This window comes from Lepidochelys kempii, chromosome 2 (genome assembly GCF_965140285.1).
Source record: "Lepidochelys kempii isolate rLepKem1 chromosome 2, rLepKem1.hap1, whole genome shotgun sequence".
Lineage (NCBI taxonomy): Eukaryota > Metazoa > Chordata > Testudines > Cheloniidae > Lepidochelys > Lepidochelys kempii.
This window is the reverse complement of record NC_136381.1, coordinates 19,698,812-19,722,092: the sequence shown is the minus strand read 5'-3', so window position 1 is coordinate 19,722,092 and position 23,281 is coordinate 19,698,812. Positions and strand designations below refer to the sequence as shown.

General features: G+C 46.4%; 1 protein-coding gene across 2 annotated transcripts; it reads left to right on the top strand.

Annotated features, from left to right (window-relative positions):
- Window positions 1-18,528: 18,528 nt before the first annotated feature.
- MYC (MYC proto-oncogene, bHLH transcription factor) lies at window positions 18,529-22,941 on the top strand. Of its 2 annotated transcripts, none has more exons than XM_073330137.1 (3): window positions 18,529-18,609; window positions 19,791-20,487; window positions 21,849-22,941. In XM_073330137.1, the coding sequence occupies exons 2-3, from the start codon at window positions 19,806-19,808 to the stop codon at window positions 22,391-22,393; spliced, it is 1,227 nt and encodes a 408-aa protein (XP_073186238.1). In that variant the 5' UTR covers window positions 18,529-18,609; window positions 19,791-19,805; the 3' UTR covers window positions 22,394-22,941. The 2 variants fall into 2 exon arrangements, with proteins under 2 accessions (XP_073186238.1, XP_073186237.1); XM_073330136.2 differs by lacking the exon at window positions 18,529-18,609 and adding an exon at window positions 19,337-19,623.
- Window positions 22,942-23,281: the final 340 nt, after the last annotated feature.

Below are 23,281 nucleotides of genomic sequence, written 5' to 3'. Positions count from 1 at the left end.
CCCCCAGCAGGGAGAAAACAAGATTGAGGCAATCCCAGTGTTCCCTTGCCTATGCTTAGGGGGCAGCAACAGTGACTGCTAGCCACGAACTGATGCATCAGGGCTATTCCTGACTCTAGACGAGGCCCTGAGACTCTGAGCTGAAAATAACGAGCTCCCTGTGGAGTCAGATTGTCTCTCTGTTTATCACAGCTCTGTGATAGCAGCTAGGGCAAGGAAACCTCCACCACTCTTCCCCTCTACCCATCCTCAAACAAAGGCAGAAGTTGTGTTCCCGTCACCAATCAGCCCCACCTCCCCTTCAGATGACATAGGAGAGCATTTCGGATCTGGCAGGGGTAATTGTGTCACCTCTTTTTGAAAAAAAGATAGTTGTAACACTCCTCCTGCAACTGCATTGAGGGGAACATCAACAGAATACTGAAGTGTTGGGCAGGGAGCTGAGGTTTTGCCCATGAGGGAAGATCATGAGGCTGAGAATCTTATGCCTTACAACTGGGAAAGGGAAGACCAAAATATCTTTAATGGGGAGGAGAGAAGGGGACTTGTCTGACTGAACAGGCCCTGTTGCTGCCCTAGGCAACTCTCTGTTCTGCCTGTGTCGCAGAGTCTCTGGCACTAAAATGATGGGGGACCACATGAGCAGTTAGAATAAGCAAGAGACAGTCACTCCGTGGAGGGCAGCAGATGTTCAGTATACATTGTGAAGGTTGTATCTTTGCATCAGAAAACCAAAGGCTGATCTGGATTAGGGAGACTTGCTCTGAGATTACATCAATGTAGTTGGTTTAGCCAAGCCTATAGAAACTTACCGCATGTGAAAACTGGAACCAGGTTTTCTCAAAAGGCTCATGGATGAGAAACCTAGGCTGAATTGTGAGTTTGGAACAAAATACCAAATGAGGCAACTTTCCAGTGGTTTCACTGTAAACATTTCACACAGCAGCTGTCCTACCCTTAATAGTTCCTCCTTTTAGACCAAAGTTGCCTTGCCTCTCAGTTTCTTACTATAAATCCTTCATAATATTTTGAGCTTCTCTAATGCCTGCCATCCAAGGAGCTTAAAGCACTAACGGAACAGTTTAGGACAGGAAGTGAAGAATACCTTATCCAGCTGAAAATGGAGGAGTGGGATAGATATAGCTGGGAGAGTGTAACTACCCAGTTAGGAATATTGACCTCATGAACTTGAAGTTATAACTTCATGGTGATATACAAGGGCAGCCCTCAGCCCCTTTAGATCAGAAGTCCATACTGCTTTTTCTAAAGGGAATCTTCATTGGTTATTAACTATACAGAGTTCATGATATACAGCTAAGCAGGGAAATCCTCAGGCAACTGGTTAAACTAAGTCTGGCTCCTTTGTCTTTTGGGATGGCACAAATGGTCCATAGCAGGAGCAAAGATCTTACCCTGAGATCTATTTGGTCTCTAGTTTGGTTGGAGGGCCAGTATGGAACACATCATGTCATACAGTAGCTATAAAAACACTTATTTCTCAGTGGAAATTTGACATCAAGATCAGGATGTCAGTAAAGCCAGTATATTTCTCAGCAGGTAATCAACAGGTTCGATGATCAGTGCTTCGCTGTTTAGCTACACAGGGATTGCAGGCATCCTCAGAAGGCCTGTTTGAGTTCCTACCTGTCCTCACTCTCCATGCTTTCTGCTGGCAGACCCTGTGTGTTAAAGCAATTATATGGCACTGCAGCTTGCTTTGATGTAGGAATATTAAGACAATAGCAGGTCACACCTATTCCCCTTGCAGTTACCCTTGTGGCATTTCTCTAGCCCATTCCCTCTCACCATGCAGTCTACATACTTCTCCCTCACAACAGGAAACTGCTTGTACACAAGCCCAAGCCTTCTGTTGACCTAGCGCTGCTTACACCAGGGGTTAGATTGGCTTAACTACATTGCTCTGGTGTGTGGCTTTTTTGCACCCTTGAAGGATGTAGCTGGGTCAACTAACATTTCATTGTAAACCAGGTCTGAGTGACTTGCCCACCCTCACCTGGGAAGTCTGTGGGAGAGCAGGGAATTGAACCTGGATCTCCAGAGTCTTAGGCTAGTGCTTTGACCACTGGACTGTCCTTCAAGCAATCCTGTTGATGCTAAAATTGATCCCCAAACACAACAATTTCATGGACACCCATGCAAACAGTTTCAGGAGTCAGTTCTGAATGGGCAAATGCTGGAAGTGATTATACACAAAGGGCTTGGCTTGTGGTGAAAACACAGTTTGTGAGCAAGGGGCAGCACGTATCTGTGCTGCAATGGAAGGAGACCAGGGACACCATCTAGTATAGTGGTTCCCAAACTTGGTTCATGGCTCATTCAGGGTAAGCCCCTGCGGGCCGTGAGACACTTTGTTTACCTGAGCGTCTGCAGGTACGGCTGCTCGCAGCTCCCATTGGCCACGGTTCGCCATTCCTGGCCAATGGGAGCTGCGGGGAGCAGCGCAGGCTGGGACACCGCTTCTCGCAGCTCTCATTGACCGGGAACGGCGAACTGCGGCCGCTGGGAGCTGCGAGCGGCCGTCCCTGCAGACGCTCAGGTAAACAAAGCGTCTCACGGCCCGCCAGGGGCTTACCCTGAACAAGCCGCGAACCAAGTTTGGGAACCAATGGTCTAAGGGTATGTATACATCGCAGTTAGACACCTGTGGCTGAGTCAGGGTCAGGCTAAGGGGCTGTTTAATTGAGGTGTAGAGGTTTGGACCCAAGCCTGAACATCTACACTGCAGTTAAACAGCCCCTTGGCCCGAGTTCCACAAGCCTGAGTCAGCTGGCATGGATCGGCCATTGGTTTTTAATTGCAGTGTAGATGTACCCTAAGTGTTGCAGTCGCTGTACATGCATGGCTTGCATTCTCCTGCCCACACCTTATTCCAAGAGCTCTTTAGAGGAGAGAATTCAAAACATGTAGCAGATCTGTGTAATTTTCAAAGACCTTTCTTTTTCCCCATCTCCAGACCTTTGCACATATGGCCCCATGAGGAATCCGCAATGACTTCTGCAGCTAGTTACCACCTTAATGCTTATTGCATTGTCCCTCCCATCCCCTCTTGGCTGACACTAGCTTCAATGACCTATTAGGCCATTTCTCCCACAACCATCTCCATGCCGCTCCCTGTGGGGATTACTCTCCAAAGCCCAATCCATGCTAGCCACTAGCCACTTTCCGTTTCATTCCTTCCTAAATACTTACTTCTTCCAGGATGCCCACAAGGAGGGGACATCTATGTCAGGAAAAGCAGTACCCATTTTTCAGTAATGGTGTAGCTGTACCAGAGGTCTAAGCCTGGTCTACATTTGAAAGTTGTGCTGGTATAATAGTGGGTATGTACAGTGCAATGGAAAGCATAATTGCAGCTCATGTAGGCATCTCTGTGCTAGCTTTAATCTAACTAGTGCTGCTAAAGATAGCAGTGAAGACAGCAGCACGGATCCCAGCACAGGCTAGCAAAGAAAGTCCCAGGTGGGTTTGTACTGCCCATGCCAGGGTCTGCACCACCACATCTTCACTACTATTTTTCACCACACTAGTTAGATTAAAGCTCACACGGATATCAGTCTCCAAGTGCAGTGTAGACATACCCTATGTTGGGTAGAAAAATCATACTCCTACCTGTAGAGTTATGCTGCTATAAGCCTGAGAGTGGGTGCAGTTATATAGGTATAAATGTGTTTATACCAGGATAGATTCCCCTTCCCATATGGGAAAAGCTATATTGGCTTATAAAGACATAACTGCATCCACACTACAGTATTTTCTAGTGTAGATGAGGCCTCAGTGCTAGTGTAAACAGGGGGAAGGAGTTGTAGACCAGGCCCCAGTGGTTAACAGTTAAAAGATAAGTCAATATAGCTACAGTGCTCAGGAATGTGAAAAATTCACACCCCTGAGCGCACCATAGTTAAACTGACCTAACCTCTCAGTGTAGCTGTGACTAGGTCTCTGGAAGACTTCTTTTGTCACTGTAGCTACACTGATTGGGAAAAAACCTTGCACCGCTGTAGGAGGCGTCTACACTAGGGTGTTACAGAGGCATTGCTGCAGCTGTGCCACTGTAGTGCCTGTAGTGTAGACCTGGTGCGGGTCATGAAAACCTCTGAGCCCTGTCTACACGAGTGCTCGAAAGAGTGCATCTGCAACATGTGTACTGCTTTTCCTAGTATTGACAAGGCTGGAACAAGTCAATAATGATAATAACGTACAGAAATAAAAAATCCTGGCAATTCCCCACTTCTAGGCTTCTTGGAGTGTTCTATCTATTCTGTGTCTAGACACTGTCTGTATCATTTGTCTAACACATTGTCTGGGTTTAACTAGTAATGATGAATCATAACAGTGTAAAAATAATATGATGGTCTTACATTTTCCATGTGGAACCGCTGTGCGTAAATACACTCTACAAAACGTGCTTAGATCAAATATCATTGGTGATCATTTTCTGCTTGCTTTGGAGGGGAAAGATGACAAGGAAAGCTGTTAAAAGCATAATCCTGAAAGCAAAGAACTGTATTTTGGCTGCTTAAACTGCACAGTGCTAATAACATATTATCTAGAAGTAGATATTAGCACATGATGTATGTGGGCTTGCATATATACGTACATAAGCTACTAATTACTTATGCATTTAAAGTCTGATCTTCAGAAGGGCTGAGCACCCACAATTTTTGTACCAACTTAACTATTTCACTGAGGGGTATGATTTTCTACCAAAATAATTAAATTGGTACAACCCTTAGGGCATGTCTACACAGGCAAGTTTCTGCGCCATAAGGTAAAATGCTGGAATTAAACAGCTGTTGCGTGCCCACACTGTGCTCCTTGTGACTCTGGAGCGCATCCACACTAGGAGCTCTTGCAACAGCAAAGACAGCAGTGCGTTGTGGTAGCCATCCCATTGTGCAACTGGCCACAGGGTGCTTTGACGGGTTTGCAATGCCTCATGGGGAAGGCACAGCATCACATGATGCAGATTTCCCAATCCCATTGTTCCATGGGCATCCTACTATATTGCCAGCTGCTTTTCAACAAAAGTGTGTAGGGGGGGAGTGTGTAACAGGGAGTGTGTGTGTGTATGGAGTGGGGGAGAGAGACTGTGTATTTTGGGGGACAGAGCGGAAGGAAGCAACCAGTTGTGAGGCAGGGGGAGGGGGAAACCCCAACATTAACCCCTGCCTCCCTCCCTGGGCTCTCTGCACAGCAATCAATCTCTGTCTCTCTCTCTGTCACACACACACCTCTACACACCTGCCTCTATGTTCAACAGCACGAGCATTCCACATGAATGGTTTGCTTTGTGTCCCAGAGCAGATCGGCACAGCACGCAACCGCTGTCAGAAACCGGGCTTCGAAAGGGGAGGGCTCATGTCTCCAGGGCAGCCGAGTTCAAAACGAAGAGCAGAGCGTTATGGGACAGCCCCGGAGGCCAATTACAGAGCCGAAAGCAATCAGGTGTCTACACTGGCAATAGAGCGCTGGAGCCCCTGTGCAAATAGCCTGACGGCTCCCGTCGAGGTGGGTTTTCTGCAGCGCTGCAACTGAGGAGTTGCTGCACACAAAGTGGTTCGGCAGCGTGTACACGTCTGCGGTTTGAGCGCAAAAAGCTGCTTTACTGCGCAGAAACTTGCCAGTGTAGACAAACCCTTAACGTGGACCCAGCTACAGCAGTATAGATGTGCCTTCCCATATGGGAATCAGCTGTACTGATATATGCACCTTTATACTGATATAACTGCATCCGCACTTAAGAGGGTTGTGCTGTTTATTTATACCAGTATAGTTAAAGCCGTACAACTTGTGGCAGGCAAGCCCTAACTGAAGCCAGCAGGAGGTGGGGTCACTCAATATTTCTGAGAAGCAGAAGCAATGTGGTCCAGTTAAGGTATCTTGAATTCTATTCCTGGTTCTGCCACTGACCTGCTGTATGATCTTGAGACATTTAGCCTCTGTCTCCCCTCCCTCCTTTTACCTGTCTTGTCTATTTCAATTGTAAGCTCTTTGGGGTATGGACTTTCCTTTCCTATATGTCTGTGCAGCACCTAGCACGATGGGACTGCTACATACTAATCACAGAATTGTGGGGCTGAAAGGAACCTCAAGAGGTCATCAAATCCAGCCTCCTGCTCTGAGGCAGGACCAACTAAACCTAAACCACCCCTCACAGGTGTTTGTCTAACCAGTTCTTAAAAACATCCAGTGATGGGGGTTCCAAAACCACCAACCAGGAAAGCGCCACTATCCTTATAGTTTAAAAAGTTTTTCCTACGATCTAACCTAAAATTTCCCTTGCTGCAGATTAAACCCATTACTTCCTGTCCTACCTCCAGAGCAGTGAGGGAGGAATAGCTCAGTGGTTTGAGCATTGGCCTGCTAAACCCACCGTTGTGAGTTCAATCCTTAAGGGGGCCATTTAGGGGTCTGGGGCAAAAAATTGAGGATTGGTCCTGCTTTGAGCAGGGGGTTAGACAAGATGATCTCTTGAGGTCCCTTCCAACCCTGATATTCTGTGATGACATGAAGAACAATTGATCACCCTAGTCTTCATACCAGCCCTTAATATATTTGAAGTCTGTTATCAGGGCCTCCTCAGTCTTTTGTCTAATGTAACACAAATAGTAATAACAGGAATTTTAGCTCATTAACGACTTCTTCCTTTCATCCAAGGCCAGGGTGTAAATAGTGTTCTCATTCCCTAGATGCAAAAAATACCTTGCCCTCTCTGAATTAGGTGATAAGTAGAAAGAAGAGAGACACTCTCCATAGCTGGTCACAAGGGAGAAGCCCTCTTAGCATTATCTTGGGAACACCTTTTTTACCAATTGTTTCTTTAACTGTGGAGTGTTTATAAAGATCCCTCTTAACAGGGCTTTCAACCATTAATGAAGTCAACTGAAGAAGTTAATCCCTTTATATCCAACAGCACAGGTACAGATTTCACAATCAGGCCCTTCTCCTCCTTGTGAGCCCTTACTCTGCTCACCACTGTGCAAAGGAGTTTTGCAGTTTGTCCTTCGATGGGAAGCAAGACAAGAGTGGCTAAAGCAAAGGGCCCTTCTACACTGCAAAAAATGACTGGGGAACCATGTACAGTCTTACAGTGTAAACAGGGCTGAGCAGTATTACCAAACTGCCATAACTCTACCAGTATTGTTTGTATTACGGCAGTGGCTCTCAAACTTTTTTACTGGTGACCCCTTTGACATAGCAAGTCTCTGAGTGTGACCCCCCCCCTTATAAATTAAAAACACTTTTTAATATATTTAGCACCATTATAAATGCTGGAGGTAAAGCATTATAAATGCTGGAAGGTTTGGGGTGGAGGTTGACAGCTCGTGACCCCCCGTGTAATAACCTCCCGACCCTCTGCGGGGTCCCCACCCCCAGTTTGAGAACCCCTGTATTATGGCAATGCCTAGAGGCCCTAACCAAGAACACCACCCTATTGTCATATGCATGTACTAACACACAACAAGAGACAGTCCCGACAAAAGACAGGAAGGGAAGAGGAGGCACAGGGAGGTGGACTCGTGACTTGTGCAAGGTCACTCAAGCTCAGAGCCAGAATTAGCACTCATAAGAATGGTCTGACCTGATATGGCCAATGTTCCATCTAGCCCAGTATCCTGTCTTCCAACAGTGGCCAATGCCACATTCTTCAGAAGGAATTAACAGAACATGCAATCGAGTGATCCATCCCCTGTCATCCACTCCCAGCTTCTGGCAATCAGAGGCTAGGGACACCCAGAGCATGGGGTTGTATCCCTGACCATCTTGGCTAATAGATATTTATGGACCTATCCTCCAGGAACTTATCTAATTTATTTTTTAATCCTGTTATACTTTTGGCCTTAAACATCACCTGGCAAGGCGTTACACAGGTTGACTGTGCACTGTGTGAAGAAGCACTTCCTTTTGTTTGTTTTAAAACCTGATGCCTATTAATTTCATTGGGTGACCCCTGGTTCTTGTGTTATGTGAAGGAGTAAATAACACCTCCTTATTCACTTTCTTCATACCAGTCATGATTTTATAGACCCTCTTATGCTATGTCTACACTAGAGATCTTACAGCGGCACAGCTGTACCAATGCAACTGTGCTGCTGTAATCTCTCTCATGTAGCCGCTTTATATCACCGGGAGAGAGCTCTCCCCTCAACATAATTAATCCACCCCAATGAGCAGTGGCAGCTATGTCAGCAGGAGAAGCTCTCCTGCTGATATAGCACTGTGCACACTAGTATTTATACCAGCGTAATTTATATCGCTCAGGGGGGTGGAATATTCACACCCCTGAGCAACATAAGTTTTGCCGACATAAGTGGTGGTGAAGACATAGCCTTAGTAGACTCTTTTCCAAGCTGAAATGTTCCAGTTTTATTAATCTTTCCTCATATCGAAGCTGTTCAATGCCCTTAATCATTTTTGTTGTCCTTCTCAGTACCTCTTCCAATTCTAATATGTCTTTTTTGAGATGGGGCAACCAGACCTGCATGCAGGAAACAAGGTGTGGGAGTACCATGGATTTATACAGTGGCATTATGATATTTTCTGTCTTCTTATCTATCCCTTTTCTAATGGTTTCTAATATTCTGTTAGCGTTTTTGACTGCTGCTGCACATTGAGTGGCTGTTAGCCATTCACGCAGGCTTCCTGAATCATAGACCCATGCGCTGGCCACTGCCAGCCTTGGAGAGAGTAGGTCTACCGCACAGTGTAGACATGGGGAAGACATGGTGTGGTTCTGTCTATGCTTAAAGCCCAAACAGTGTTTTAACCAAGTCACAAGACAACTCTGTTGTAAGCATGTCCCCGATACAGTTGTTTTTGCAGCACAGGCCTGAAATTTCCCATTGTGTAGGCTGTAGGAGTGTAGAGCAGAGGTTCTCAACCTTTTTTTTCTGAGGCCCCTGCAACATGCTATAAAAACGCCACGGCCCACCTGTGCCACAGTAGCTGGTTTTCTGCATATAAAAGCCAGGGCTGGCGTTAGGGGGTGGCAAGCAGGGCAATTGCCTGGGGCCCCATGCCACAGGAGTCCCCATAAACTACATTGCTCAGGCTTCAGCTTCAGTCCCAGGTGGCAGGGCTCAGGGACCTGGGCTTCAGCCCCATGCAGCGGGGCTTCGGCTTTTTGCCCTGGGCCCCAGTGAGTCTAATATTGGCCCTGCTTGGAGGCCCCCTGAAACCTGCTCGAGGACCCCTAGGGGACCCCGGACCCCTGGTTGAGAACTACTGGTGTAGACAATGCCATGCTGGATCAGACCATTCATCCATAATCCAGTATCCCATCTTTGGCAGACACCTATCTTGGATGTTTCAGAAAAAGGTGAAACTCCCCCTCCTTCAAAATGCACCTCTTTAATTATGAAATCCTACACCATGGGGGGGTAAACTATCTTGCCCTGCCTTAGGCTCTAAAGTAAGAAGATTCAGATACATTTTATATAAATTTCATGCTAGCTAGTGTATCTTCAGATATTATTATTCATTCAAAATATCTCATTACTTTCTGAATCTTACTAAGCCATTTGTTTTTTATAATAAACTGCAGCGGGGAGTTCCACAAGTTAATTATAAATAGGTTTTTAAAAGGCTTTTACTGCAATGTGTTTCAAATCCATTCCCCTTACTTTTATTTGATGTAGCATATGTCTAGTAGAACAAAGGAAAGATGCAACTTTATTGCTACTATCTGCCGGATGAACATGTTCATCTCTCACAGTGGAGCAAGGGAAAAGTCCCTTATCTGATATGGAGAGACACACACACCCTCCTTCTTACCAATAAACTGAAATCAGTCAAGTGAAGTAGTTTTATGGTGGCCTTTTCTGGCTGCATTTTTTTTTTTTAAATCTATGCTGGTAGCAAATGTTCACGGATGTATTTTCATCTCCCATGCTATTTTTAATATGCAGCAGTCACTACTGATTAAAAACTGTCCATCTCCTCAAGCTATTTAGTTGAGGTGTTGTTAAAAAGTTTTGAGTTTGTTCTGATTGCATGTAAACTAAACTACACTGTAGCAGCAAAAATTATGCTAAAAACAGTTTTGTAAATAGATTAGAGGAGCATATAGGCTATTACACCTGAAAGCTGTTGACATGCATTGATTTGCAACCTCATGTAGCAATCTCTAGAAATTTAGGCGTGTATTTTCAAGGTTGTTTATTAACTTTGGGTGCCCTACTTGAAACAACTAAAGTCAAATTTTTCAGATATGTATACCTTGGGAAGTATAGGCTTTCACTGGGCAACATGATAGAGAAAACAAACAAAAAGGGTAAAGCAGTGGTTCTCAACCAGGGATCCGGGGCTCGAGCCATGAGCAGGTTTCAGGGGGACGGTCCGCCAAGCATGGCCAGTGTTAGACTCACTAGAGCCCAGGGAAGAAAGCTAAAGCCCCACCACGCAGAACTGCAGGAAAACAGTTGTTGTGGTACAGGTGGGCTGCCTACCTGCCAGTATCCTGACAAATGAAGTAAGACAGGATGATGTAAAATTGTGCATTTGTCTAGGAATGTCTCCAAAGGGTGGGCTTCTATATAAAATGGCAGTGATTGCACTTGCTTGTTTATCATACCTAAGCTGTTCTTGCATCTTTTTAGCTTAGTGAAGAAAACTTATTTAACATAGCACACGGATTGAACTAGCATACACATGCCTGTTCTATGTCTGAGGCCTTTTCTTGCTTGATGACTTACCCCAATTGTAGCCATCAGCGTACATGGAACATAGAGACATATGATTGGAAGGGACCTCCTTGATCACTGAGGTCAGTTCCCTGCTATCCCAGACAACCCTGTCATATAGCCCATTCATAAATGTATCAAGCTCTACTTTAAAACTAGCTGGGTTTTTGCACTAGAGTAACCCTTAGTGTGAACAGTCAAAGCCACCATTTGTTCAAGTGCAACCTTCTTCTTCTTGAAACCAGGTTAAATTCCACCAATGCAAATGGCAGCCTTTCTTGTCTACTCTTGGAGTTCGCACTGGTGCAGCTAGACTGTTTATTCAACCCCAATGGCTTATCCTCAAGTAGAGATAGTCTTAATGCATCCACACACCCACTCAACACAGCCCTGGCCTCCAAATATTGAGAACAAACAAAGGTCTGGCCTGCTCCCTTGTGTATGGAATTCTTTCTTACAGAGTGCACGGAAAAGCCTGAAAGTGAGACTTGCAGCTCTTTCCATGCAGAAAGTCACTAAAGGGAAGGCTAGTGTATTTTTGCTAATAGACCGCAACAATGTTATGCAAGTCATTATGATCAACATCTAGAGCTCAGGCCCCTTAAACTTACAGCCCTAGTGGAATAGCTTAACTGTCTTAAATATATTACAGAAGAGTTAATCAACTAGTGTTGTTCTGTTTTGGCAATCCAATAGTGTGTAATAAGATTCAGGGAAGGCATGACAAGCCTTTCAAAGCTGATAGCTCTGTTACCTCTTCTTCTAAAGAAATTTTTGAATAAAATAACAGTTTATCTTTCACAAGAGCTTTGAACATCTCTTTTTAATATGCATTCAAATCAGTGCAGTTTTCCTTCAAGCCAGCCCTGCAGGAAGCGGTCTCCAGTCAAACAATACCAAAAGCACTAGTGCTAACTCATCCCCTTCCCATTCATTAACCTCAGCCAGGTGTTAATTTCAGTGTTAATATCATTAAGGATGTGATCCAAAACCCTCTGAAAGCCATGAAACTCTTTTGATTAACTTCAGTGTTGTTCTGAATTACATTAACAGGTAATAGATTTAAAAAATAATTAAATGGCTATTATCAGGTAGTCAGTATTGAGATTTTTTACTCTAAACAAACCTAATATGATTTAATAGAAATGTTTCCACACACAAATACAAAAATTTCAAAGAATGCATGTGTTTTTAATGTAAACAGTCCTCTGCAATGTTTACAGCCCTAACAATTTTGTGTTTCAAGAGAACCAGAGAATGAAACTGACTGAAAACAGAGGCAAAATTAACTGATTGATTATTTTCTAGAGAAATTCAACATGTAAAGAGCATACCCTTGAAAAGTACATTAGATTTTTAAAACCCTCTTACTTTCAGCAATCAAAGATGTAACACAGGAAGAAGTCACATTTTTAATTACTTCTTAACTGACAGCAGTTTTTAATATTACTTTGTGGTATAGCAAGGTACAGAAGTGGATTACATACCAAAACCACCCTCAAAATAAACCTTTTAATATGGTTTTAAGATCTTGTCACTGAGCTCTTGATTTGACACCTCCCCCCACCACCAGCTTTAAAAGCAAAACAAAAAAACTGTATTGGGATCAAACTTTGATGTTATATTTATTTTTAAATATCCACACCTGAATACAATCTTAGAGCAAAGGTCCTGCAAAGAAAACTGCATGGGATGGACACCCTATACCTGAGGTGAAAGCCAAGCTCCATGGAAGCCAATTGCAAAACACACAACAGTGGGGCCAGGATCTCACCCTTTAACTTCAGTAGGTTCCAGGTGGGTGCAAGTTCTTTTTGCAGGACTGAGGAACCATATCTAAAATTAATGTGCTATTTAGCACTTCCCCCTCCAGTCTCTTTGTTTTGCTCTTGCTTCATTTTGCTCCTCTCTCTCTCTCTCATTTTCTATTAGGAGTAAATGGACTGAATCTCTATTTAGAAAGGATTATAGGGTGGAGGATCAAGAGAAGCCTGGACAGAGTAAGAACCTGCAACGTTTGCTGTAAGCACTTTTTGGACAAAGCCCTGGGCATTAGGGACAATAAGATGAATAAATTATACCAGATGCTACATTACCTGACCCCACAACATAATTGTGGGAAGGAATATTGGCAAGGTTATAAGAAATGCAACCATTGCTTCCAAAAGCAGGCAATGTTTTATATTTATTATCTTAAAATGAATAGTTATTCCTGTTTCTAACATTAGCACGTTCAGATTAACTGAAACTTCTGTAGCATGTATTCATGATGAACATGATCACTTTCCCCTGTGACTCAGTCTATACTGGCATACAGAAGGCCTTTAATTCACCACCATGTTCACTGGTGCAGCAGCAAGACTGGTGGCAGGCATGGTCTACTAGAAGCTGTAGTTAACGCATTTTACCACCATGTCATATACGCCTACTCTGTCAATTTAAGAATTATACTTCTGTCTGAATAGTTTATAACCTATTGTTAAAGAAATTATTCAAACTGAAAGAGATGGGGGTGGGATTTGTTTCCTTTGTGCATTTGGTAGAGGGAACCTAATAGAGTGAAACTGACTATTTCTCCTGTATAATCAGCTAGTGCCTAATCTTGCATCTGGATGTGCTACTGAACCTGAGTAAATAGATGCAGGGGCCCACATTAATTGATCTAAGTGCAGAATTAGGCCTTAGACACTGTCTCCATTTGGCTTGTGTGAATCTTTCACATGGGAGAGAAAAACATTTAGGGGGTGCTTTTAAAATTTCCCACCGGATAGAAGATTAGTGACCTTCACAATTGCATGGAGTTGAGGTGAAAATCTTCTCAGAATTTGTCTGCAGTTGGTGCAAATTTGTGTTGGCTCCAGTTACATACAGTACATTAGCAGCAAACCAATTAAGCAGGGGTTCCTAGAAAATATATTTGTATGCAGTGTTTAAGTAAGGTACATAGAACAAGGCAAAATAGTTTACAGGTTTACTCATGCACGCAGAGATGGTAGGTAGCTTTTCTCACAAGCTTTACCTTTTCCTCATTTTTTTTCCACAGGTTTCAACTATCCCTGCTCATCTGTGTAAATTCCATGCAGGTCAGTGGCTCTGTCCTCCTCCCATCTCTTATTTGACATTAAGCTCTCCAGGGAAAAGGCATCACCTCCGTAACAATATACTTGTGTGTTTATTCTTCCAATCTAACGGCTATTCTGTCAAAAGTCTTTCTACTGGAGATTTATATTTATCTCTCCATTACCTTGCCCCAGGTCATTCACAACTTGGAAGGATGTAGGATATAGCAGCCAAGTATCCTGCTATATCTATGCTGAAGTTGTCATGTTATGGCTGCACTGGTTTCACTTTTGCTGGCTACCAGAGTCACATCTATTATCTGTAGGAGACATGCAGTCACCCATAAAGCACTTTGGAAAACATTTTATTTAGAGACCGTATTGCTTCAGTATTATATTTCTTTCTCCTCCCTTGTTTTTTGACTCATGGGAAGTGAGCTGTAGCTCACGAAAGCTTATGCTCAAATAAATTGGTTAGTCTCTAAGGTGCCAAAAGTACTCCTTTTCTTTTTGCGAATACAGACGAACACAGCTGCTACTCTGAAACACGGGAAAATAGGGTGTTTGCTAGGTAGAGGTCCATCTGCTCATCTTCTCTTACTGCTCACTTCAAGTCATAAACACCTGTGATACTGCCATTAGTTGCTCTGCATTTGATGATGTCACATCATAGACTTATGACTCTCAACTCTTTCTAAAAATTTCCCAAAGTTGCCAACACTGGTTCTACGCCACTGGGAGCTCTAGCATAGATGGGGTGTTTTGTATTTCTTTTGTTTGGGAGGAGGTTTTGTTGTTTTTGAGTTTTAAGAAACTATATATTTTAGGCTTATTCTGAGCAGAGAGAGATGACATGGCCCTTAAAATGTCCGGCAGTAAATGACCCATCTACATGAGGGCTTGCCCAGTGTTGCCATGCTGATGTGGATGGAGACTAACGTGTAAAAGCTGGTCTATGCACAGAATTTACTTTGTTTTAACCAAAGGGGTATGTGTTTTTAATCTAATTGGACTGAATTTGTGCAAACCAGTGTAGACACTCTTATTAATTTAAAACTGATTGTAACTTCGCTTGTGCCTGTAAAGCCTTGGCTGAACACAAAAGTTGTACCTCTTGAACTATACCAGTATAACTACGTCCACACTAGGGGTTGTACTGGTTTGCCTATATTAGTAAAAAAAAAAAAAATTACATCCCTAGTGATTGTAGCTTGAGTCTAACTTGGTTCAAACCCACCCACCCTATCCCCCTGTGGACAGTTACATTGATTTAAGACACTCAAACTGATTTATCTTAAGGGCTGATCTACTCTTAAAATCTTACTGAAAAGCTCTTCTTCCAATACAGCAAAAACTAGACCAGAATAAGGCACCTTTATACTGATATAACTGCATTTCCACTAGGGGAATGGTACTGTTTAACTCTCCTGGTAGATTTCAGAGTAGCAGCCGTGTTAGTCTGTATTCGCAAAAAGAAAAAGAGTACTAGTGGCACCTTAGAGACTAACCGATTTATTTGAGCATAAGCTTTCGTGAGCTACAGCTGATTTCATCGGATGCATTGAAGTGAGCTGTAGCTCACGAAAGCTTATGCTCAAATAAATCGGTTAGTCTCTAAGGTGCCACTAGTACTCCTTTTCTTTCTCCTGGGAGAGTTAAAGCAGTACAATGTTTTTGTGTAGACAAGTCTAAACTGAGTACAAACTGACTTAAACTAAGATGATTTAAGACACTCTTAAAACAGTGTAGAAATGCTCTTAAATCAGTTTATCATCTGCTCACTGCAGGAACTGACTCCAGTTCCTGAAGCCCTTTGCCCACTCTAGAGAGTCAAGAACAATGGGTATTCCACCACTTCCTTTGGCAGGCTATTCCATAATCTATTAGATCCTGAGGTTTTCCTGACATTCAGCCTATGTTTTCTTTTTCACTTTTCATCCTAGTTATATAAACCTTTCCTATCACCATAAACAATTAGTTTCCCTTCTTGGGGTGAAATCCTGGGCCCATTGAAGTCTATATGGCAAAACATCCACTGACTTCAATGGGGCCATGATTTCACCCTTGGTGTTTATCTTTCTAATAGTGATAAATAGTTACGATTACAAAGATTTACTACTCTTGGTGGTGGTTTAGCCAAGCCGCACATATCTAGCGGTTTTAATCTTTCTCCATACATCAGTCCCATCTATTAATAGGCTATAGAAACAGAAGTGTCTCTAAGAGAATGTTGTCCAAAGTTTCTCTTGGGACATAGATGGTCTTCTAAGGATATGGTATAGGATCGTGTGTACACACAGGTGTTTGTATATTGGATATGCATTAACTGAATAGACAGTAGGAGCTAGTTTGAAGAAGAAAAGAAATAGTCGTGGTTGAGATACCTGAATGTGTGAAGACAAAACTACAATGGAAAAAAAGTATCAAACACTAGGTAAAGATCAAAAGGTATCTGACTCAGAGTAGATCCCCATCCTGCTTTGAGAAGCCTCCAGTGGTCCGTCCCTCCCTCCCTTGTGGTCTGGAGTTACAAAGAGACAGAGCAGTGAAGGAGCCTCTATTCTTATAATCAAATCTGCACCCAAATGCGTGATTCACACATTCTCCACAGCCTGCCTCTCCCTTTTTATAATTAGCTCTCCTGGTAATCTTTGAGCCAGTAGAGGGCGCACTTACTTTACGATACAGTACTTTACTTTCGCTACCAGTGCGGAGGGCGCAGCGAGCAGGCGTGAGAATCCTTTTTGCAGCCAAAGTCAGTAGTGGTGCAGCACTGAGTCCCTGCCTAAAAATTTGCATTTCCTGCAGCGAACCAGAGGCCTCTGATTTTTTTTTTTTTTTTGCAAGCTATAAGTGTAGCAGTTACACGTCACGACAACTGCATTTTAACCAGTAGGTGGGACAGCACTTTCCTCCCTAATTGCTTCCTCGAGGTTGGTTTGTGGGTGCATGGGAGGTAAAGTTTGTTAAGACGCAGGGGAAGCAGCTTAATCTGAGCAGCAGGGAAAGGACCCGGCTCGGCTGACCCTTTGAAGCCAGCTGCATTTTAAAGTGGTGCAAATCACTCTTAAGTGTTTGGTTTGTCTCTCCCTGGTTGGCTTCAAAAGGATCTCATGCCAGCAAGGTTAATACGTAAGAGACAAAACAGGAGAGAAAAAGCTTAACTAGGAGACAACTAGGTGCACCTGGGAAACAGGGAGGAGTGGGGGTGGCAAGTGTGAAATAAATGGCATGTTGGAAATCCCAGGTGTTGGGAATAGCTGGGCAGTTAGCGCATCAGTAGCAAAGAATAAAGGAGCCGAGAGCAGGCGGGGATTTTTGCGTGGTACAGAAAGGAAAGAGTTAACGGTTTCCCCTCCTTCCCTTCACCTGGGGGATGTACCTGGCGGAGCCGCCCGCTGGGACAAGGGCAAGCTGAGCCTGGATCCCTTTCCCTCTTTGCAATCTCCACTGGGAAAGCTTTGCACCTGAGTTTGTCATTGGGGCGGATCCAGCTGGTTTATTAAGGGCTCACTATTTTTTTTTCCCAGAGTGGGAGATAAATTCAAATAAAAAAGGACATAGAGGCAGAGGCGGCGGCGGGGACCAGATTGCAGAGTTTTTGTCTCTTGCCCCTCTGGTTGAATTTGCTCCGTCGAGTACTAACCTCTCCCCGCCAAAGCCGGTAACCTCCTGCTTTTTAACCCTTCTTTGCACGCGCTAGGAAATGCATGCAGGGGACAACAACCTGGGGAGACGTGGTAGAGATACCGGGGCAATAAACGCCCCTTCTGCTCTGATCACATTTTAATTCTTCCCCTCGTTTACGTTTTCCTATTTCCTTTTTGCACTAGCCCCTTTTCTAGTTGCCCTGCACCGTTCCTCTCAGTGCACCCCTGGGGAGCGACGCCTTTCAAACATTGACAGCCTTTGCCATTTCGCTGCTTTGTTAAACAATCAATGGTTCCTGCCTCTTGGGATGAAAGCTGGGGAGGCGTTGCGCGACGCCGGCTTGCAAAATGGAGAGGAGAAAAAAAAAAAAAACAGTAAACATCGCTGCAACCCAAGGATCAGCGGCGGCAAAGCTGGTCACCCAGCGTTGCACGAGGCTGGGTTGTATTTTCTGGTGCATGGGTGGAAAGGAGGTCGGGGCAATGTCCGGTGAGCAGGAGCGATCGCAGCGGCCACGTTAATTCATCTCTCGTGTTCTTTACTATGTTTACTTCCGTTTCTCTCGCTCCTCGTAGCGCCTGTTCAAACGCAGCCTGTCCCCCCAAGCCCCTTTCCCCGCTCGCGAGGCTGGCCGCCCCGCCTCTTCGCTTGACACGCGCTGCGGAGGGAAAGAAAATAGTCCTCGTAATGCGTCGATCCCACCCCCTCGCGCGCGAGCCCACCCCGCCCGCCCGCTCGTCCGTACCCTCTTCGCTTTGGCGGGAAAAGGCGGAGCCCTCTATAAAAGCCGCTGTGCGGGGAGCCAGCCTGCTCTGTGCAGTGGCGAAAGGGAGGGAGACGGGCTCGCGCGGTAGCAGCCGCCGCCGCCGCCTCCCCGTCAAGCGCCCCCTCCCCTCTCACGCCGGCCGGCCGGCGCTTGAAAGTAGCGCGAGCGAAGTTCAGCCTGTCCCGGACCCGGCGGCGCTGCCTTGGGACTTACAATTCCGCGCGCGAGGGGCTGGGGCTGGGGCGGGCGGCCGGCCGCCGGGAAAGGCGCTTCTCCCCGCCGCCCGCTGCTCTTGGGGGATAATTATTGCGGGACTGGCGGCGGTGGTTTTTTTCCCCCTTCACTTTTTTTTTTTTTCCTTCTCTTTTTTGCACCGTCTTTAATCCGTCCCCTCCCGCTGCATTTCCGAGCCGGTGCATCGGAGGAACCGGTGAGTTTGCAGAGACGGGTTCGCACCTTTGGTGGGTAGGGGTCTCCAGCGGGGGGGCCCCGTGTTCGCACCCTTCGGGGGCGGGGGGTGAGGCTAGGCGACCCCTTGGCAAAGCGCTGAGCTGGAGGGGCGGTTCAGCTGGGAAGCGTGTGTAGAGACGCAGTGACACAAGGTGTGGAGCCGCAGCCCGGAGCTGCAGCCCGGGCAGCCTCTGTGTGTGTGTAAGGCGCGCTCTGCCTTCCTCAGCCATTGCACCGGGGTCTTTAAATCGGGCTTCTCCCCTGGCCTTTCAGCACCCCCCCCCCCGTCTTCCCCCCCGGCAGCCGCGGGCGGGGGAGAGGGGTGCCCTGAGGTCTGGTTTCGTAACCAGCCAGTGTCACGGCTGGGGGCTGGGCAGCCCAGTTTGCCTTGGTTCCCCCCTGCTCTGGAGTCCCGGGGGAGTGAGGCTGGGGCCAGCCGGGGAGCTGCCTGTCCTGGAGGCCGCTCTTAAGGCTGGAAGGGTTCGCTCCGCTTTTCCCCGGTTGCTGGCTCCGGCTCTTGACCTGCCGGGGACGTGGGGACGGTGCTGGGCAGAGGGGTCCCTGGCCGGGCGCTGCTCGCTTGCACCGCGCTCCAGCTGGGCTGAACAGGATCTGGGGGGCGGACCAGGAGCCGGCTCCCGCGGAAGGGACGGAGCGGAGCCGGCCAAGACGTGGGGCCGGGAGGGGAGGAGAAGGGGCGGAGAGGAGCGGAGCGAGAGGGAACCGGAGGCGGGCGGCGGCGGGGCAGGGGAGAGAATCCCGGGGAGCCCCTGCCGCTGGCGGGCGGGCGGCCGCGCTCAGTTCAGGTGGTTCCGGCTCTCAGGAGGCGCCGCAGCGCCCGGTGTCCAGCCCGGCGCGCCGCGGGTGCGGCCGGATGGGTCTCTTGCTTCCCCGTGTTGCACCGGAGCGAACTGCGGGCTGCTTGTGTGCCCCGTATGTCACCTATCGAGAGGAGGGCCGGTGGCTGCAGCCCGCTCCTGCGCCTTATTGGGGGGTGGGTGACCCCTTCTCCACCCTTTGTTGGGGGGGGGGCTACACACCGTTTATTCGGGTTCTCCTTGGGGGGTGGAGGTGCACCCCGTGTTGCAGTGCCCCCCCCACCGTGCACCTCGTTGTTACCCCGCAGCGCCCTGACCCGTGTCCCCCTCCCTTGGCCCCCAGGCACCAGCCGCCGCGATGCCGCTGACCTCGACCCTCCCCAGCAAGAACTACGATTACGACTACGACTCGGTGCAGCCCTACTTCTACTTCGAGGACGAGGAGGAGAACTTCTACCTGGCGGCGCAGCAGCGGGGCAGCGAGCTCCAGCCGCCCGCCCCCTCCGAGGACATCTGGAAGAAGTTCGAGCTGCTGCCCACGCCGCCCCTCTCGCCCAGCCGCCGCTCCAGCCTGGCCGCCGCCTACTTCCCCTCCACCGCCGACCAGCTGGAGATGGTGACCGAGCTGCTGGGGGGAGACATGGTGAACCAGAGCTTCATCTGCGACCCGGACGACGAGTCCTTCGTGAAATCCATCATCATCCAGGACTGCATGTGGAGCGGCTTCTCCGCCGCCGCCAAGCTGGAGAAGGTGGTGTCCGAGAAGCTGGCCTCCTACCAGGCGGCCCGCAGGGAGGGGGGCTCCGGCTCCCGGCTCTGCCCGCCGCCGCCGCCCTCGCAGCCGCCCAGCCTGGCCCCCTCCCCGGCCTCCGCCAGTACCTACCTGCACGACCTGGGCGCCGCCGCCGCCGACTGCATAGACCCCTCCGTGGTCTTCCCCTACCCGCTCAGTGAGAGATCCTCCAAGCCCGGCTCCCCTAGCTCCAGCCCGGCTTCCCTGCTGGGCGATGACACCCCGCCCACCACCAGCAGCGACTCGGGTGAGTATCAAGGCACCCTTCTTCTCTCGGCAGACTTCCCCACCGCCGAGCCAGACAGGGGGGCTTCCATGGGGAGATCGGCCCGGGCACAGCCTGGCCTCTTGGGGAGTCAGACAAGAAGGTAACTGGCCCTGCCAGGGAAGACGCCAGGGACTTCCCCTGCCAGGCCTTTTATAGCACCAGCTTCCCATTCAGATAACTTATCAAACAACGTTTGCTGGGCCCACGGTAAGCGCTGAACAATAGCTGCTCCCTCTGTGCGTTTTGGGGTGCACTCCTGTCTCCTGGATGTACCCTTTGTATACTGCTTTAAAATTTAACCACTCTATATGTACTAGATAACAACCCTCCTGGGTTTTGTTGGGTTGCCTTGTAACTTGCTCAGGGTGAATACTTTGGAAGGTTTAAAACATGAAGGGCTTGGGCAGGACGCACAGTTGGTTTCCTGCTGAAACTGGTGTGTGTAACTCCTCCCACCCTAAGGATTTCAGCCCCCCTATTGCATGTGCTTTTTTAAATGCCACGTTAGCAAGGCACGCTGAGAGAGACTCCGCGGGAATTAAATTTCCTGGGAAACCAGCCCATTGGGGTGGGGGGGGAGAGGGAGGGAGGTGTTAACTTTCATAACAGGCTCAGAGTCATTCCCCAAAGCTAGAATCTTATCCAATTGAATCTGCCCTCCGGTGACATTCATGGGATGGGAGGTACTAGTGAGAGTAGTTGAAGAGAAGTAAATGGGTCTGGGAAAGCTTTGTTGGCATGCTTATGTATCTTTCAAACAAAGTTTGAGAGACAAACCCATGTATAGTCAGGGACTGAGTTTGTCTGCAGACAAAGTTTATGGTTTTTTTTTTTTCTTCCCTCCCCTGGATTACCCATGAATAATTGAGGGGGGGGAGCTGCTGACGGTGCCCCTAAAAATATACAAGTGTTAAGTAAGCTTTGCTTTGGGGTCTTGCCAAAGACTCACTAAATATTTAAGGATGGCTTCCATGATTTGGGGGGGTGGGGTTAATTTTTGCAGGGGGAGGGAGGTTATGCTGTAACATCTGCTGTCAGCATTCAACTTCCCTGCTGTCTTCAGAATTACGTAACTCTTGCTATCTGGGAGGCAGGGTTTGGCAGTCTGGGATGCAGAGTTAAGAATTACAAAAGAGGAGTCTGTTCTTTTAACAGTACTTCTGTTGAATTTCTTAGAGAAAACATTTTTCAGGGAAGTGCAGATTTTAGAAGCAGATTACAAAATGTTTTTTTAAAAATGCCACCTTGTTCTCTATTATACAGCAAGGAACACTTACAAACTGTTTGTTTTTTAAATGTTCATACAAGTTGACTTACAATAGGGGTGTTTTTTCTTCCAGAGGAAGAACCAGAGGAAGATGAGGAAGAAATTGATGTTGTGACAACAAGTGAATCTGAATCAATCACACAACCAACAGAAGAGCACAGTAAGCCACCCCACAGCCCACTAGTTCTCAAGCGGTGTCATGTCCCCATCCATCAGCACAATTATGCTGCTCCTCCCTCCACCAAACTTGAGTATCCTTCAGCAAAAAGGATAAAGTTGGACAATGGTAGAGTTCTCAAACAAATCAGTAATAACCGAAAGTGCTCAAGTCCCCGCACATCAGACACAGAAGAAAACGACAAGAGGCGAACACACAACGTCTTGGAGCGCCAAAGGAGAAATGAGCTGAAGTTGAGTTTCTTTGCTTTGCGTGACCAAATACCTGAGGTAGCCAACAATGAAAAGGCACCCAAAGTTGTCATCCTTAAAAAAGCCACAGAATATGTTCTTTCTATTCAAACAGATGAACACAGACTGATTGCAGAGAAAGAACAGTTGAGGAAGCGGCGAGAACAGTTGAAACACAAACTTGAGCAGCTAAGGAACTCTTGTGCATAGATTAGAATAATCTAATCCAGACTGAAATAAAATAATATTTCTAATATTACTCATGAACTATGCCAGTTCGTAAAGTATGGAACCATTGCAATTGCATGCCGTTCAAAATAACTCGAGACTACACAACCTTGGCTGGATCTTGGAAAGGTTTAGCCATAACCTCAAAACTGCCTCATAATTAATACTTTGGGCATAAGGACAGATGGGACTTTTCTTCATGTTTGGGGATGAACTTTTCAATTTTGTTCTTCGAAAATTTTGTATTTAAGTCATTTTTCTTAAGACGATTCCAAAAAGTTGTCCTCAAATGGCTGTATATATTTACATACCTTATTGCTATGTCCATACCTTTAATAAAGTCTTTATAGACAAATGTTGCAACATTGATACTCAGCGGTTGTGGCAACTGGGTTTATACTTGTTTTGAACTTCTGTGCCAGAACATTTCACCGGTTTGTGCGTTTTATTTAAATACATTTTCTTTTAAAAATTGATTTTTATTTTGTTTTTAGATAAATAAATATTTGCCCAAAATATAATTAGTTAAACCATGTGTAAAGACTTTGCTTTTTCTTCCAGTATTGTCATCTACAGCTCACAGATTCGATGTCCTTGTAATAATGCTAGTAATCTGACATAACTCAAGGGTAAATTAAGATTGTAAAATTTGAATTATTTTTGTCTTAAATAAAATACATTTGGGGAAGTTGCCATATTAAGTCCTATAGCTACCAGTTGTCTACATTGACCAAGCAGGTAAAAGCAAGGTTTTTAACCTTGCCTCATTAAATGACTAGACCACTGCTTTTAGTGTGTGTTTAGCCTGCCAGTCCAGCTGTTGCCCTTTTCAGTATATCAAAAATACGAGTTTATGATGGTGGCTTGCAA

Coding starts and splice junctions, on each gene's coding strand:
- MYC (XM_073330136.2), top strand. CDS start 19,504: ATGGGTCTCTTGCTTCCCCGTGTTGCACCGGAGCGAACTGCGGGCTGC. Junction 19,624..19,790: donor CTCCTGCGCCTTATTGGGGG/GTGGGTGACCCC, acceptor CTTGGCCCCCAG/GCACCAGCCGCCGCGATGCC. Junction 20,488..21,848: donor CACCACCAGCAGCGACTCGG/GTGAGTATCAAG, acceptor TTTTTCTTCCAG/AGGAAGAACCAGAGGAAGAT.